The sequence below is a fragment of the Branchiostoma floridae genome, chromosome 1 (assembly GCF_000003815.2).
Source record: "Branchiostoma floridae strain S238N-H82 chromosome 1, Bfl_VNyyK, whole genome shotgun sequence".
Taxonomy (NCBI): domain Eukaryota; kingdom Metazoa; phylum Chordata; class Leptocardii; order Amphioxiformes; family Branchiostomatidae; genus Branchiostoma; species Branchiostoma floridae.
Genome location: NC_049979.1, coordinates 14,637,205 through 14,654,558, shown reverse-complemented (window position 1 = coordinate 14,654,558; position 17,354 = coordinate 14,637,205). Strand labels below are relative to the sequence as shown.

Sequence of the window (17,354 nt, the reverse complement as noted above, 5' to 3'; positions counted from 1 at the left end):
CTATGCGTATAGGGAATGCATGGGAAGGGTCTGCATGGGTTTAGTGAGTGTCATTATTGTTTTACAAAACGCACATCGCGTAATTCATCCCAAGATGAATTCCACAAAATTCGGCTGATTATGTATTCATTAACACATTATCTATTGGAAAACAAGACTCCCTTCTGGAGTGGAATGCCCCTATAAGCACTCACAAAAGGGCGCTTCTGCCAAACTTCCAGCAGATATTGGTATTAGACTCAGTCGAGTGTAACAGTTTGCGTGCGGGAATCGTGTTTCTTAACGCGAGACATTGCAGCCCATCATCCATTTTTCCTTGACCCGATTGGACTGACAGAGATCAAGGTTGCACGTGGCAGACAATGTATTTGTCACCGGCTCTGAAGATAAGACTCAGTTTGGTTGCCTAACCAATAAGTCTACATTTCATATAAATCCAGTGCACCATTACTTTCAGGGGTTATGGTTTTAAAGGCTCAGTTTTTGCAGGACAGATCCCATGTATCATTACAGAATGTGTGTATATTCACCAAGCTGATAACTTTGCACACCTTGTGTACATCTCCATGGTATTATGTCTTACTTCAATATGGAAGCTCTAGTAGCCTTATTTGAGCCCTGTTTGTAATGCCCAGCCTTTTTTTGTATCCTTTTAAGAATATTGGACAGATCTTACGTATAGATTGTCAAGTTATCCAGACTCCTTGGCAATTCTGCAAGTCTGAAGATTTTAGATACTTGGTTAGAATTCATGTACTGTAAATTACATGTATCTATAATAACGTTCTAGTATGCTGAGTACAGTAAATGTGAAGGTCAACTGCCAGGGTAACTTGTTTTTGATTGATTGAAACCACTGGTATCAGTTCTGATACATGTTCACTACAGCACAAAGGTAACCAGTTCTCATCAGGGCCTTTGACTTGGAATCTTTCCAACATGAGAACATTCTCTTATCTTTTATGCAGTAGAGCCAACCACCGGCTTAAGATTCTGATATTACTGCACTAGCTCATAGCTCAAAAGAAACCATTAATAGAAACGATATGAATCTTCATTGTGCGATGAATCTGGTAAACTTGAAAGGAGACACAGATTTGACCTTCACTATGGAGCCTCTAGTTTGGAGTGTTGATAGCAGTTTTTCATCTGTCATGCAGAGTATGTTCCAATTTTCTGCATAATCCAGACTTTGGTACCCACACTTTGCTTTCATGGCTAATTCCCGGAGGTGGAGTAACCGGAAGTACTTATTGATTTTTGGGACTTCCTGCCAGCCACCATTCCTTTGGCAAGTAGAAAGGGATTATGGAGTGAATTCAAATTATTCTTCGGGATTGTAGGGTTTAATACCTGGAACCTGGCAAACTGTTTCCTGTCATTTACCAAGAAGCTCCTTGCATTTACCAAGAAGACTGTGGCCATGAATGAACATTTACTGTAGTAGGCATTGTATCATATACAGCCGGCTGGGTGGAGTTAGACTTCAGAAAGTCTCAGGGGCAGTGGGTCCTTTCTTTTAAAGCCAATTAATCCACCTATAATGTATTTATTTGTAGCAAATGAAGCATTTGCCTGGAAATGGGATGCAGTGGAATACATTGTGTCGGTATTAAACAAAAAAAATAACAAAAAAAAAACAGGGATGCAGTGGAATACATGAATCAGTCATGAATGAAGGTACCACGAGCTGCTGAGTAAAGTATATGGTACTTCTTTTCTTTTCATGAGAATATTGTTTGCCCAGATATCCCTACAGCCTCTTCTTTCTTTGGTTGTCTGATGTTTATTTCAGATAAAGAACATCACGCTCAGCCACTATCTCTGAAAGCAGGCTCTTGAGGACAAGGCTGAGCTTGTTCCATTGCCTGATGCTATCTGAACTGTCTGATCAAAGTTACGCTGCACACACCATGAGCTATATTGATCCCATGTTATGTCCTGAACTTTGTCTGACCAACTTTATTGGAAAGCAACTGCAGGATGAAGAAGTGGATCACTCAGATGGTCCATTCTTACCCCGTGTGATCTTTGGACTCCCTGCTGTAGTGAGTGTTAATGGAGAGAATGGATTTTTGTTGGAAGAACTGGAATTGCCAGTTTGTTTCTAAAGGCTATATTTCTGTCAATGGCCCCAACCAATCTTCCTTGCCAACATTTGTAAACAAAACTTATACAAACATTTTACACAAGAGATCTAACTTATGTAAGATGTAGGAAAATGTTTACTCTCTCCAAGGAAGAATAAGAAGTAATAAGAAAATTAATGTAATAATCTTCAGTAAAAGTTATTACTGTTGTTGCAGGTCTGCACTCACCACACCCTGCCCCCAACGACCCTGCTGTTGGCAAGACACCAGTAGAGAAGATGCAGAGTTTCCTCACCAGTGTGCATGACAACTGGTAGGTGTACAAACTCTCTTTTTCAACATCCTTGCTCTGATTTGGTGGATCATGATCATTGATTTACATGAAGTCAATTAGATTAAGCTTCTTTCAATATAATGCATTAGATTTTGTTCCCTGTTTGTCAATGACCACAGGAAGACTAGTTATGAACAGATCAAAGGTGAAGTCCCTTGAGACATTAATAAAACATGTCTGGACATTGTTATGCAAGCCGACTGATGGAGGCCATACACATCCGGACAGGTGGAGGAAACAGGAACTATTCACAAGTCAGGGGCCTTTACCATTGACTGGTACTTGGATCTGTGAACATCCCTATATCTATATTTATTGATCGGTTGAACAGAGGGTTGTACATAGCTATGAAGGAAGAATACACACATTGCAATTTTTGAAACAGTTTGAGCAGAATGCACACTTGTCAACAACATAAAGTTTGTTGTATTTAGAGCCTTGAGTTGATCTTCATTAGTGTTGTTGGAAACTTTTTTCAAAAATGTATAATGCATAGAGATCATTACAGCTACACTTCCTTATCTACTGTCCCAGCTGTGCAGTGCTTGCAAAGCTCATTTTTTCAAAAGCTGCCCTCCTCATCAGTACCTTAGGATGGAGATAGATATCAGATGTGCCAGATAACCGGGTCATCAGCAGGGCAGGAAGGACATCATTACTCCCACATCGCTGCACACAAATCTATAATCATGCCTCTCATTTCCGGCCGGACCACCACCACACTACCAGGGGATAGTAGTTTCCGTTAAGGTCACTGACTTGGCATTTATGAATCATTAAGAAGTTTTCCCAATGAGGGGAGTTCTGCTGGTACGTTTATAACAGAGGCTGAAGCCATTTGGTATGATTAAAACAGTGCTGACCTACATAACGTCTATGCAGACTTACTTTACTTTACTTTACTTTGGTCGAGCAGGAAGCAAAGTAAAGAAATCTAAGCAAAGACAGCTCTGATGTTGGCTGGTGGTTTGTCTGCCAAATGGTATCTTAGAAATCATATCTTTACAATAATATTGTTACAGAATTAGGTTAATGGTAGCAATAGGTAAGCATCATCATTCTTATTCAACATTCATTATTCACCAGTGCAGCAGTTTTATTTTGGGTCAGTGCACCAAGGCAACAGCAAGTGCCTGAAGATTACAAAACAATGTTGCATGTCAAAATTTGGTACAGAAGTCATAATAGAAAAACAGTAACTGTACAGTAAAAGACAAATTCACTTTGTCAGATAAATCCACAACTACCACCCTGGTTAGTTGGATGACCATTTAGAGGTGTTGTTGCTGTCTGTGGTGCTGAACCTGTAGTTGTTGGTTGTGTTGTACATCAATGGCTACACAGTATACATCTAGTTTAAAATGGCAGGTTCAAGTTGTAAGACTTTCAACAATGATGATTGAAAAGACTGTAGGCCTGCTTAAAAGCCATCTAGCAAGGAGACATGTACCATATTGAATGATTACACATTCCCTCCACAACAGGTTTGATATCCCTGCTACATGTTTTCCTGCTACACTGTACCAGATGTTTGTGTATGTGTTCCAGCTATCATGTGTGTTTGTGTTCAACACCTGTATATATTTGTGGGTTGCAGTTAACACATGTTTCTGTGTTCAGCTACCATGTACTAGGAAACTGTGGAGCCAGCCTGGGTAGGGAGTTCTATGGCATCCCCCAGCTGGCTAACCTGTGCCTGGCCTCCATCATGACTAGTCTAGACCACATCCCTGACTACAGACTCAGGCCCATCATCCGTATCCTTCTAGTGCCAGCTTTCTTAGTCCTCATTGGAAGAGGCAACAACGCAATTGTCACGTAGAATTATGCATGGATGTTCTATCTTGGTAGCGTTACATGCAGGCTAATGTAAAGCTTTGCAAGGATTTTTTGTTTCATTAGTGCACTCTAATATTAGACTTGGAATTTATAAAGTGATGTCAATCTAGAGCAGAAAAATTCATTATCACTTTATTTATCATCAGTGTATATTGATGCTTTTGTGACCTTTCATCCACAATATTATATTAGACAAAGTTTTTTTAAAGAGAGAACCATACATTTCCTGAACTGAGCCCAGGTGTGTTTATGAAGCCGTTTGTGCAGAACTGTCCCAGTGACTTCTACAGCAGCCTTCTTCTTCCCATGCTGTCAGCACTTTCCCAGTACATGTTGCAGGTAAGAACATACAACAAAGATCTAAAGACTCTGCCTCTGAACCACACGAGTTCTGAGACTGTAATTTTATACTTGTGAATTGTTAGCTATGCTGAATGGTGTATTTATAATGTCTGCTTCAAATCTAGATTTGCACTGTTTGGCATAAAAGTAGTTTAAAAGAATATTTTTCAATACTCCAGATTGGGATTTAGAAATAGAACCTTGGGAAAGGCATGACGTACAGCTTTCAGGTATCGTATCTTTGATGACATCCTGCCTTGGCCTGGATTGTCTTCCTGTGAGCTATGAAATTGGCAGTGTACAAATGAGCCTGCCATGGGAAAACATTTTGACGAATAGTTTTGCAATACAGGTTGATTGTTTTCCATCTCCAAAAGACAGATTTCAGCCTTGGCAAAAGGAAATGGCTGTATTCAAGCAAACGACCAATCAATAACTAAGGAGTCTGTACTGTTTCCTCTCTGCATATTAATGACGGTAATGGATGGAAGGGATTGTAACCTTCTATGTGCAAAGTAAAATCAGCCATATTTGCTCAGGGTATGAAATTTGGGACAGAGGGTGAGATGCTAGACAAAGAGTCCAATATGGTCAGTTGATTTTTTAAAATTTATTGTCAAACATTGTGCAGCTTATTTTTTTGGGTATTGATGAGAGCCACTTGAGCCGAGTTTAAGTCCTGGTTCTTGTCTGACTATGTTTACTACCTAACCTTTAGATGATGCGTTAGTATGACGAATATGCTACTAGACTAGTATTTCCAATGAATCATAGAACTGAAAGGGCCTCCACAGAACTTGTCTGACTAAATGGCACTGCGAGTGGCCCAACCAACTGACTGTTCCTATTGAATCTGGCAGCAGAGATTGCATAACAAAGGCAACCACAAAACCTGTTTCATATGTTATGTTGAATCTTCCAGAGGCTGAATACAAGATGGGAAGTCATCAATAACAGACAAGCAGAGACAGAGTAAGTGCTGTGTTTGGTACCAGGTTTCTTTTGTTAGAGTCTTCAGCAAGATTTTCTTAGTTGTTATGTTTTCTGAATTGAGATATCAAAGAAGGCAAACATAAATAAAACAAGGTCAAGCAAAGCTAAAGAATATTCAGGTACAGTAGAATTAAAATCAAAGCCAATCATGGTTATGTCTGATTGAGAGGATTACTACAGATGAAATACTGTACACTGTTTGTCCTGCTGTGCTGTTCCCCAGTGGTGCAGGTGAGGAGGTGACTCAGGAGGTGGTAGACGATCAGCTCACCAGGCTCCTCACCAGAGAGTACATCGACTTGCTAGGTTGGTGCATACATACCACAACCTGCTACCTGCAGGGAAATTTAACTATGCAGATATATGCTAGGTTACTTCTTTTCGGCTCTTTTCGTCTCAAGAGACGGTTGTCAGCTTCAGTCATCATATCCACAGCCACTGTTGGTTACTGGTTGCTCACTGTATGTAATCCTGCCCTGGCAGCTACTGGCGGCTAAACTACCAAGCAAACTAGGCTGGTACTCTGGCACTTGTTATCTGCCAATCAATCTAGCCACACTAGTGTTTTATTAGCTGCCAAGTAGGCTGTAAGAAAACTGATGGGATGGTGGGGTTGTGCAGTTTTCTTAGATTTTGTTCATTGACAATTTTTCATTGTTTCCGGATGTTTATAAATGTGCCTCTAAAGTGTAATATTTGTATTATTGTTCTGTCTTGTAATATTGTATCTCGTGTTGTGTCATACATTCACTTGTTCTGACAGAAAAAATTTTTATTGTACAAGCAAAGTGCATATATGTATCCATATATGTTTGCCTCCCATTTCCTCCATTTTCCCAGTAGAAATCTTCAGATAAATATCAGAGATAAAAAAAATTGCCAACTCTGTCTTTATCAGAGAACTGAGGTCATTTTCATTCATATTCCATCCCTCTCTAGCGGCAGCTTTTACTACAAAACGGACCCCAGACACAAGCAACTCCCAAGATGGCATGCAAGGTAATATCATTGTGCTACTAAGCTAGATTTGCATGGGGTGAGTAGATTCTTGTTGTTTAGGCCACACATATTCAATTGTATGATTGACATCTAATGGAGAAATTGAACTTGATGCAAGAATATTACTGTAATTCCTGTTTTATTAACGGTAACTTTATGTTCACGGTTTTCACGGTGACGTCTGTGCCGCGAAGTTATCATTGCCGTTAAAAAATCATTCGTCTTTCGCCCCCCTCCCCCTTCTCCGCTACCATCCAAGTACTTAGAACTAGTACTTACTAGTACGTTACGAATGTCTTATCCATTCACACAACACACTTTCAACACGCAACGATCGCCACAATAACAACTCAAACACAAATTCTCCTCAAGAAATAAAACATTTATTCTACAAGCACAAAATTGTGTCATTTCTTTTACTTATGTTCATGTTTACGTTCACATAAACCGCTATTTTGTTTACATCGCCGCTAGCAGGCAGCATGTGTACATTTACAAACTAAAAAACTACTACAGTGCTATTCAAGCAAGGAATTACTACAGGATCATCACTGAAAGTACTAGTACTAGTACAAAAAATGACTCGTATATTTGTACAACTACAGCTAGCGATACATAAAAAAAATGTTACAAAATGGCGGTACCCAAGCCAAGCGTTAGACAAAGGAATTTTCAACAAAGTCGCGGAATTTCAGGTGATGAGTACAAATAAACCAGCGAATTTACTGAAATACCAGTATGTTGTAAAAATAAAAGTTGATTCAACACATATACGATACAGGGAGTCATTATTGTATAGAAATGTGCCACCGGCGACCGGAGGAAAAAGAAACATATCGGCTTTGTTTACTAACAAAACTTACGTACACGCCGTGACATGGCTGCGATAACAATCTACTTAGTACATTATCATAGTTTAACTAGATTTCTACAAGTTAAAAACAGAACAAAAAATAAAACTGAGTAGTACCGGTCTTTACAAATACAAGTAATGGCTATGGAATTACAGCAACTAAGATTCACAACAATAATAGCGGGGAAATTTTTACGACTAGAAACGTGGCAAACAAAACTCCGCTTACATGCCGAAAAAAAGACGTTCGTTTCATAATTCTGAGTTGGAACTACTGTAAATATCGGAGAGATAAACTCTTCACCTCCTTGTGTACAATTTGTGTACAATTTGTGTCCACAAATTACGCTGAAAGTTTAAAACTTAGCGCCGTCTTTCACGCCGAAAATATTTCAAAATGGCGCCCGCGTCGCTTGTGTTTGGCGTGGGTATCCCGTCAGCCTATGCGGCAAATGTGATTGCGACATATCAGGGGTCATTGGCCCTGTTGCGTTCCGTGCGCTGTCATCAAATCACGGCCGAAACAGGCCGACTTTCTTTTGGTGAACCGCCGCCACCGCGAACATAGAGTGCCGTTAACACTTAATTTTTTCTCACACCGCGAAATTTTGCTACCGTGAACATAAAGTGAATTACAGTAGTTGAAAACAACATTTTTTTTCATGTCTTTCAATAGGTTGTTCATGTTTGACTACATGTAGTGCATCATCATCTTTTCTTGAACTACAATATCTGTATATTGATGAGGGGGCATGTGATTGGCACATGAAGACTTGTTTCAGTGTTAGGAACATTGTTGCAGGTTGTCTGTTGAATGAAAGAAACAATAGCTTCTATTCAATTGAGAGAGATGAATGCGCCTAAATTGAAGCATTCATTGAAGTCAACAATAAGATTGTGTAGTTGTACATGATACATGTACTGTGGGAATCAATCAGGTGTTTTGATACATTCATGAAGTGGGTAGTTCATATATTTTGGCTGCTCCTGAGGTATTCAGACAGTAAATAATGAGTACATATGAGCCAGCTTGTGATGGAATTCATGGTTAACCACGGACCTCAGAGACGTCACTACTCAGCTTCACACTACGCTACCTTGTTGAAGCATTACATCTGCCACACGGCTACCAATGCATCCTTTAAGTGAAATAATCTTTCAACTAACTTTGGTATGAGATGCGTGATTTCCACATGGTGTCACCACTGGGGTATTGCAGCATTCATAAACAACTCCTCTGAAGCCTGGTGTCACACAGAATGGTCTCACTTGTAGATACATTTGTAGTATTGATGTGTACAGAAAACTTGTTAAAACAACCATTCTAAGATGCCATATTTTGCACCAATATGCCTTTTACAGTTTCCATTTATTTAGTGTGGGGCATCAGAGATTGATTTCAGTTCATACTGCAAAATCATTCATTAACTTGTATTTGTTTTTTTGAGGGGATGTTTAGCCATCAGCCTGTGTATGGGCATCCTCGGGCATTAAACTCTTGCATATCAAAGAATTCCATACACTTAGTATGAAGAGCAGGGGTGACCTGATGAGTTTAGCTAAAAATGTGAGCCATGGCTCGGCTGAATTGTATAAATAGCTTTTGCTATGTTTATTATGTTTCACCTCAAATGCAACGCTTCCTTTTGCCTGGGTGGTGCAGAAAAACACCTTAGGCAGTGCCCCATTTCCATTTGCAGACACCACAAGATGATGCATCTGTGTTATTGTAATCCATACTTTTCTCACCTGTGCAATATTTTACGTTGCCCTTCAGCATTAAACCTTCAGCGCAATCTGGAATTTATTGGACAGTTTTGGGCATTGCAGTAGAATGCTTTTTCCCATGTGTGTGATTAATTTGTCAAAGCTTGTTTTATAGAGTTTGCAGCACATAAAAATGAGATTCCAGGGGACAAATAGGGCAACCGGAAAGAGCATTAGGGAAAACAAATGGACCCAGATCAAGTTAGCATTAGCAAGTGCTATCTCTGTAGCTTCATGTGATGTTGGTCCGTATCTGAACTTGAAAGTGTTGCTAAGGAAAGAAACAATCGGAGTTCAGCTGGAATAAAAAAAGAAGAGAAAGTGCAGATTAAGGATTGTAGTATGTAGCCTGGTCAGCGACGGTTAAGAGCTCGGTAGTAATAGGATGGTACATGTAAGTTGGTTAACACTGATAATACTTAATGTACATGTACACGTAGATAGTTTTTCTTTAAAGTTGAGTTCCATTTATAACCATCACACTTGAGGGTAATAAAAGTCTACCAGTTTATCTTGCAATGTACATGTGTAGCTGCCCCTAATGCAATCATGTTACATAGCTACACATTCATGTGCTCTGGACAACTGGACATAGCATAATCATAGCTAGATTTACATTTACATGTACTGTACACCCATGTGTACTTAAATTTCTGGAATAGAACACAGACTTGTCATATATATGGTGTTTGAAACTGTGTCATTAGAAGCTCCAGCTTTTTTTTTAATGTCTACCCCCAATTTGGGATTTCAACTTACTCAAAAATTGGGATTTCAACTTACTCTACATGCTGTTACTCCCACCCTCTACAGAGCCCTCGGAAAACGCCCCCACCTTCCACCAACAAGAAATCAGCGCCCTAGGGAAATGCCTGTTACAGCATGAGGTAGGTTGATGAGACAGATGGACATGCGTAGAAATCTTGCTTAAGGCTTGGTGCTTCCCCGGCTTTGTGCTTAATGATGTACTGTATCTGTAGCAGTCGCAGCATTAGTCAACAGGGAGGAGGTGAAGGACTAATGCTTGGGTTTTCTTCATGAGTAAGGGTGCACCAAGACATTTCGTCAAAATTTAGAATTACATGTAAAAGTAAACTATGAGAAAAACAAATATTCAGCCCATTTTGCCACAAAGTTGAAAATTGTCCAACCCATTTTGATGTTCTTCTATTTTGCAGTCTGTGGCAACGGCTGTTCTGATCTGCCTGTACTCAGCGCTGTGGTGGAACGACACGACCAGCTGTCACCGCGCTGGCAGCTTCGCATGGATGATGCTAAAACAGGTGCCTGACTAACTCATGGTTACTGTTTTCACAGTGTACAACATACTGTAACAGATAGCAAAAGTCACCCAAAAAACGATATGGAATGGAAGTCCTGTGAGCAGCAAGTTACTCAAAATAGATTATCGTTTAGTGCAAAAACCAAATAACACTTGAAGAAAAGTTTTGTATTGTTTTCCTCAATCTGTCAATGGGTCAAAATAGCTGAGTGATAGTTACACTTGCTTACTATCTACATGTATTTGGAATCCCCTGTCACCCTTTGTTACAAATGTACATGGTGTCTGATTGGCCATTGCAGGTGCTGGAGAGGGGTGTGCAGCCTGAAATGATCAATCATCTATTTCTTTGCATCCTGCGTGGTCTGCACCAACATGGGCAACATGAGAGCTGTCAGGCCACACTAGTGGGGCTGGGGTTTCAGGTATGGTGTTGATGTTTGTGCAGACAGTGTGTGTTAGGGATTTCATAGATTTGGGGACATTTGACTTTATTTCAGTTTTAGTAGAAATTCAATATTTAGCAACCTACCAGATTTACAGTAAACAATGTTAATATCATGGCTCTTGTGTCTACAGTTCTATGAGACGTTAAGGCCCACCCACCCCCAGTTGCCCGCTGTGCTGGTACAAGTGCCCAACTGTACTGCTGCAGCGGTGGAGAACTTCGACAACAAAGTGGCCCTGAACCCTGCACCTGCCAAACCTGTGCCAGACAAGAGGAAGAAGGAAATGTTTAAGAAGCTGGTCTCAGGAGCAATTGGGGTAAGAGTACAATCTCTGTAATTTCTGTAACGATGTTATATCTTTAAAGACCTGGACAATTGTGTCTTGTTCCCTTACTCTGTTACAGCCATCGAACCTTTGCATAAATTTGAAAGTTTTACCTAACTCTATTCCTCCAGCCACTGCAGCCCCTGCTCATGGGAAATTAGACTCAGTTTACTAGTTATTTGTTCTTATTTACATGTCAATCATGCCAATTGGGAAGGATAAATGAATTCCCGGAATTATATGGTCAGACATACAAATGGAAATTGATAAAATGTCAACTTCCAGACAAACAAATAGAGTACTCTACTACATGACTTATTTCCTGCAGCTCACGATTTACAGTTTCCTTTTGCTGCCTAAGTCATAGACCTGTGTTTTTTTTAATCCAGTGTTGTTATTCTTTTATGAATCTGTTTAAATACCTTCTCTTGTTGGATAGTTTTCTTTTACACAACCAGTTAATCATACCTACTGACATTTCAAAGCCTGTCAGACATCCTCCTCAGAGCTTCCAACTGGAGTTCTGCTTCTTGCCACTATATGTACAGATACAAATGTATAAATGGCACTTGTGGTTTATTGTTGTTTTAGCAAAGGCATGAAGGCATTTTGGTAGTCTTGCGGTCAAAGTATGGTACATGTACCAGTGTTAGTAGTTTTCCCTCTCTAAATGAGATGACAGCTTGTTCAGTTTTTGTTTTAATCTGTAGCTGTCTTGAATTCTGCTGTTTGTGGATTTTGATACATTTTTCTATTTTCCCACTCTTTTCTAGAAACATGTTGGGCAGCAGTTTAAGAAAGATGTCAACATTCCCAACCTACCCCCCCTGTTCAAGCCCCCCAAGCCCAGCAAACCCTCCCTGGACCAGTCGGACACCAATGATCTGGGCATTGCTAGTCTTTTCGATCCTAATAAGGAAGTATGACGTCTTCTGTTTGTTTTGTAAATACTTGCAGCACTAAGAGACTTTGCAAAAATGATTGTTGTAATAAAATGCTTCTCTACATTTTTTGGTTACCTAGATGGAAACAATGTTTTGCCGAAAAAATGAATTTACTTCATATTTGCAAAGGAGTGTGAGGAAATGTGTATTGGTTCCAGCCTGGTTGGCTGTTGTAATTGGTTAGTGGGGGAGGAAGTTAGGATGACCATGATAGTATGTTGTCAGATAATGAAGAATGTGAAGGGAGAAAAATGTGAATGAAGAAGGATGTGAATGCCAGTATACTTTAACAGGGATTTAGAAGCAACTCTAATCCTCTTTAGGCTACACATACTGAATACGTTGTGGGTGACATCCTCTGAAGACCCCACCCTTGATGCTCCTTTCATGGTGAATATTTTTAACATACGTGCACATTTTTTCCATGATGTTTTCTAATCTTGCGAGAATCAAAATAAACAAAACAAGTGCTTGAGTATTTCATAACCAGGTAAAGAGTTTTGTTATTAAATCATCCTCTGCCCAGATTTTTCTTACAGGAACAATGCATGCAATCAGTGCACACACGTCATCCACCAAATCCGGTTTGTGTAGCCTTGGCCTGATAGGTAAAACTTTGCTCGTGCTTGTTGGTATCAACCCAAATGTATAGGACACTCAGGTATGACCTAAATGTCCATGATTTGAAATTTTTTTACGATTTGTATGATTTATTCTTTGTTTTGTAACTACATTGTAAGGATTGATTGATGAGTTTTCAGTCCCATATTCCATTATATAGGTACATGTGTCTATGTAGGGACCCTAATGTGAAACAAGCCTGGTGTATACAATCATGTAGACTCCTTTTGGATTACATGGTAGCACATGGTAGGGTCTTATGAACATGTATCTTCATAAATTTATTCATTCCCGATGCAGGCAATGCCTTGCAGGTCTGTATCAAGAGAATAAGCACATCCAAAAACATTGTGAAGCAATTTTTTTTTTCCATGTTTGCTTCAAGATTTATAGTTTCAAATGGATTTGTGCAATTGCAGTAATACATGTGCCTACTACTTCTCCAGTTTGGTGCCATAACAAATTGAAACTATGGTCTAAAATTACGCAAATGTGTAATGTTATCTATGCTTTATGTGCACTCCTGAAATAAGGAAGATTATTCTGTCCTGTCTATGGCCAAGTTGCTAATACAAATGTACTTGCCTTATACAAGTAAGTTAAGTAGGTATAAGATAGGGGTTTTGTCCCAAAGGAAATGAATGTCTGGTAGTGTGATGTACTGTTGCCTGAGGTTTCGTCCTTTCGTATGGAAACATAACCCATCACAAACATTACTTGTTCTGTGCAAAGGCCATGCCTATTTTCTTAATTTCAAATAAGTTACCATTGAGTTGAATAGAAAATGTCATTTAGAGCAATCTTTTTTAAAAATGCTGCCATTTTTAATGTTTCTAAGAGTTATTGAATCTTAGCAGCAGGCAGCTGCAGACACACTTGTTTTTTGTGCCACATAAGTTATGGCGAGCTTTCTGATTTTTTTCTTCACAAAGCTGGTGTCATACAACTTTGTGATAGAACTTAGATTGAGTTAAGTTGACCAGCTGTTGGAAAACTGATGTGGTATCGCTTTACTTTTCATGTAGTTCCCTTCTATATTGCAAGGGGGCTCTGTGCAATTCTGCGGCAAGGATTTAAAGTAATAGCCCAGTACTGGGAGCAAAACGTTTAGCAAGTTTTTGGTAACCTTGATCTACACTTCTTTAAATGATGAAATGTTAACAAATGCAAGAGCAAGAAGTCAGATTGCTGCACTGGGCAGAGCACAATTCCATGAATGAAATACCAAACTGGCATGTTAGATTTTCTCATGTGATGCTATAGGTTTAGAGTAGCTAGATGTGGATTATATATCTAACAGAGATATGTGAATAAAAACTACAACTTGCCAGAAAATAAAGAACTAAGTGCACTTCTGATTTCCCAGTTATTGTGTGCATGTGTAAGATTTGTCATAATGTAATTGTGTATGAGGTCTTTACTGCATCATGCCCTGAAATCCTGCCTATTACCTTTCCATGGTTATGTTTTCATTGCTGTTTGTGCAGTGTATGTGTTTTGTGGACAGCACCTCGACAAAGATCCATATATTTAGTAGGTAGGTATCTGGAAAAAAGGAGGTGAAGTTTGATAAGTGGTATATATATATATATATATATATATATATATACCACTTATCAAACTTCACCTCCTTATCCTTATACATATATAGTGGTAGATAGCCCAAGGGCTCATCAATAAGTGGTATAGGTTTGGGATCACTAGCATTGCAGGGTATGATTCTGTTGGACTGAGAATGTTGAGGGATCATCATAATTGATGAAGAAGAAGATCATAATTGACATTAGATGCTAATTTTGCATTAATTTTCACAATACATCCAGTGTGTTCCATGATGGGACTATCAATCAAGTCACATTTATAATTGAGAAAGGAAGGAACATTAGTCCACAATGTAAACCACAAGATATTCATACTTGCAGCATTTGGAAGTTAAGTAGAGGTAAACATCATTAGACATAAATCATTCAAAACAGGGCCTCATTTACATGACTTGCCGAGCCTGGTTCCCGCGCGAAGATCCCGGCGACAGGGAGGTTTTGTTGGCAGGTGCTGAAGTAGGCCTGTATCCGACTTTATCTTCTCCCTCATCTGAGGTAGCTGTTGACCACGCACTTCGTGCTATGTCCACCAATTTGCTGTCTCTCCTGAGTTGACTGACTCTGTCTTGTAGCCGCCTCTCGTTCCTCAACCGGGAGAAGAAGTCTTCATCAGACGAGCCCGCTTGTTCGTATACGCAGTTGCCAGGGCCACAAGGGCCCGGGTGACCCTTCACTGGACGGCGACACACGGAACACTTCCTCCTGGACCTATGTTTTTTCTCCATGCTTGACTAAAAACCACGAGAGCACAACGTTGAGGGATGACTAATCAGAGACGTCCACACTCCCCTGCGGACAGGGAACGAAAGAAAGAGAGCAGGAGATCACGTGATGAAAACGAATCACATGACCCACACCAGAGGGCCGAACCAAGTCTTTTGCTGGTTGCCAATTAATCGAAATCTCCCCATGTGAAGAATTTCTCCCATACATTGTTGATAAGGCAATGCTACAATAGCCCCTGTTAAGACTTTCATACTTTGAACAATGGTTTTTTTGAAGATGTTTAACTGTTCAATTTACACAACGCACGAGATGCTGAACAATATTCCACTAAGACATATTCCGTGATGACTTCCTAGGAAGATTATGCCATGTAAAAAGGGGCCTAAAAACCCAGGAACCACATCATAAGCCATGTAGGGATTAAACTGGTGTATTTTGAACGATAACATTCTGTACAAAGGTTACAATATTAACTATTTTTATTTGGCTTGGAATAACTGCTACAATTCATTATCAGCAAAAAGATCACTTTCATGCACGATCATCAATGAAGCCAGACAGCCTATCTACTCCTAAGGTAGCCTGCAGTTTAACAACTGCTGGCTGGCCACCATGTGTGTCAGCTCCCCCTACAGGCCTGTACTTGTACTGCACCTTTGCCTGTGGCAACAACTCACCACTATGCATGTAGGTGCAAATTAAAATCAATAAAACAACTTTGTCTCCAACACCAGAAAGAAGCTTCCTTTTAAAGGTCATTCAAGGACATTTACAGAATTCAGTGATTTTGGCACATTATGTTTGAACCTGACCTTGGGTTCTAACCATCTCAAGGCAAACTTCACTGCATCTGGTTTACATTAACTGTGGCCAAATACAGCAAGGTAGGGGGCTGACACACCATTTTGTAGCTTGCTCAGACCTGGAAAAGTTCAATGTTCTTATATTCCCTCACAAACTCTTCACTTTCCAAATGTACATCCAAACAATCTACTAGTGTCAAGAGCATGAGAACAGATTATGCAAAGCAGTATAAATTACTTTTTTTGGTTCAGCGTGAATCCATGGATAACTACGTCAAATATTTGAAGCAGAAAAAAATACTGAAAAGTAACATAGCAAAAAAGTCATGTCTGAACAATCCTGTGGCCACATTACATATGTAATGAGATTGAGACGTATATAATACAAGGGAGGCAGGTTATACAACTGCTAAACATGGGTTATAAACATTTATATATATAAAATTTACTCTAAATTATTGCAAAAATAGCTATTATGTCCCTATCTGAAGGTTACTAAAATATTCCATCACAGATTTGGCCATACAAAAGGTGGGATGAGACAAGCCTATTATCGGCAGGTTTACAGTGTAGGTATCAAAAATAGTTTGTCCTAGGTAAATCACTACTTGTGGCTGTGAGGTGAGTTATACAACTGAAAAGCTGAATCATCTATGGACAGGTCAGTACAATATACAAGTCTGTGGTAAGTAGTACAACATCTAAGATATCACAACTTCTCACAGAAACAACAACCAGGCATTCTGCCAAACTTCACCTGAATCCTCTGAGATCCTCTAGTACTTGATCACATTCAATGGCTATTGGTTTCCAATTACAAATAATAAAAATATTAACTAGCCTGTGTACAGCATACAATGCATATTATGGATACAGTATTGAAATATTCATAAGGCATTTTTCTGGTGGGACCAGTCTCTGGCACTGTACATACAAAACGTTTTATCTCCACAATCATGTAACACTCTTTTCATCATCCAAACATTTCTTCCCTAATTTCTGCTCCCAGAGGCTTTTCCAGATCAGATGTTTATGTACACCTCTCTGTCTCCACTCTATCTTTCCTTCCATCTCAGACACAGAACATCTTCAGTTTCTCATCCCCTATCTTTCAGTCCTAAGGAACAGAAAGGAATGAAATATGAGGAACAAAAATCTTTATGAAACACATATTCTACACCTTGGAAATTTCAAATTGAAAGGACATCTAAGTAAAATTCTTCTATTCACAAATGTGCTTAATCTGTAATTTCAGTTTTGGACTACTAATCTTTAAAAAAAATTTTTATTACAAAAACAAAATAGTCACAACTGAGCCCTTAATATTTTCCATAAGTATGTGCATTTTTCCCCAGTTAATAATCTCAATAACATTGTCAAGAACGT

At 39.3% G+C, this 17,354-nt stretch overlaps 2 protein-coding genes across 19 annotated transcripts in view; one reads left to right on the top strand and one right to left on the bottom strand.

Moving 5' to 3' along the window:
• LOC118409661 (exportin-5-like) overlaps positions 1 to 14,282 on the top strand; it is a 54,131-nt gene extending 39,849 nt beyond the window's left edge. Inside the window, exons 23-33 of the mRNA XM_035810838.1 lie at positions 2,307 to 2,403; positions 4,045 to 4,181; positions 4,505 to 4,602; positions 5,528 to 5,577; positions 5,822 to 5,904; positions 6,538 to 6,597; positions 10,031 to 10,104; positions 10,396 to 10,500; positions 10,802 to 10,924; positions 11,079 to 11,264; positions 12,047 to 14,282. Of these exons, the coding sequence (XP_035666731.1) occupies positions 2,307 to 2,403; positions 4,045 to 4,181; positions 4,505 to 4,602; positions 5,528 to 5,577; positions 5,822 to 5,904; positions 6,538 to 6,597; positions 10,031 to 10,104; positions 10,396 to 10,500; positions 10,802 to 10,924; positions 11,079 to 11,264; positions 12,047 to 12,199 (1,166 nt within the window). The 3' untranslated portion in view covers positions 12,200 to 14,282. The remainder of the gene's footprint in view (positions 1 to 2,306; positions 2,404 to 4,044; positions 4,182 to 4,504; positions 4,603 to 5,527; positions 5,578 to 5,821; positions 5,905 to 6,537; positions 6,598 to 10,030; positions 10,105 to 10,395; positions 10,501 to 10,801; positions 10,925 to 11,078; positions 11,265 to 12,046) is intronic.
• Positions 14,283 to 15,579: 1,297 nt separating this feature from the next.
• Positions 15,580 to 17,354, bottom strand: part of LOC118409667 (MAGUK p55 subfamily member 5-like) — a 69,354-nt gene continuing 67,579 nt past the window's right edge. For all 18 annotated transcript variants that reach the window (XM_035810888.1, XM_035810929.1, XM_035810899.1 and 15 more), the window contains one exon: positions 15,580 to 17,085. The gene's annotated coding sequence lies outside the window, so the exon portion shown is untranslated. The remainder of the gene's footprint in view (positions 17,086 to 17,354) is intronic.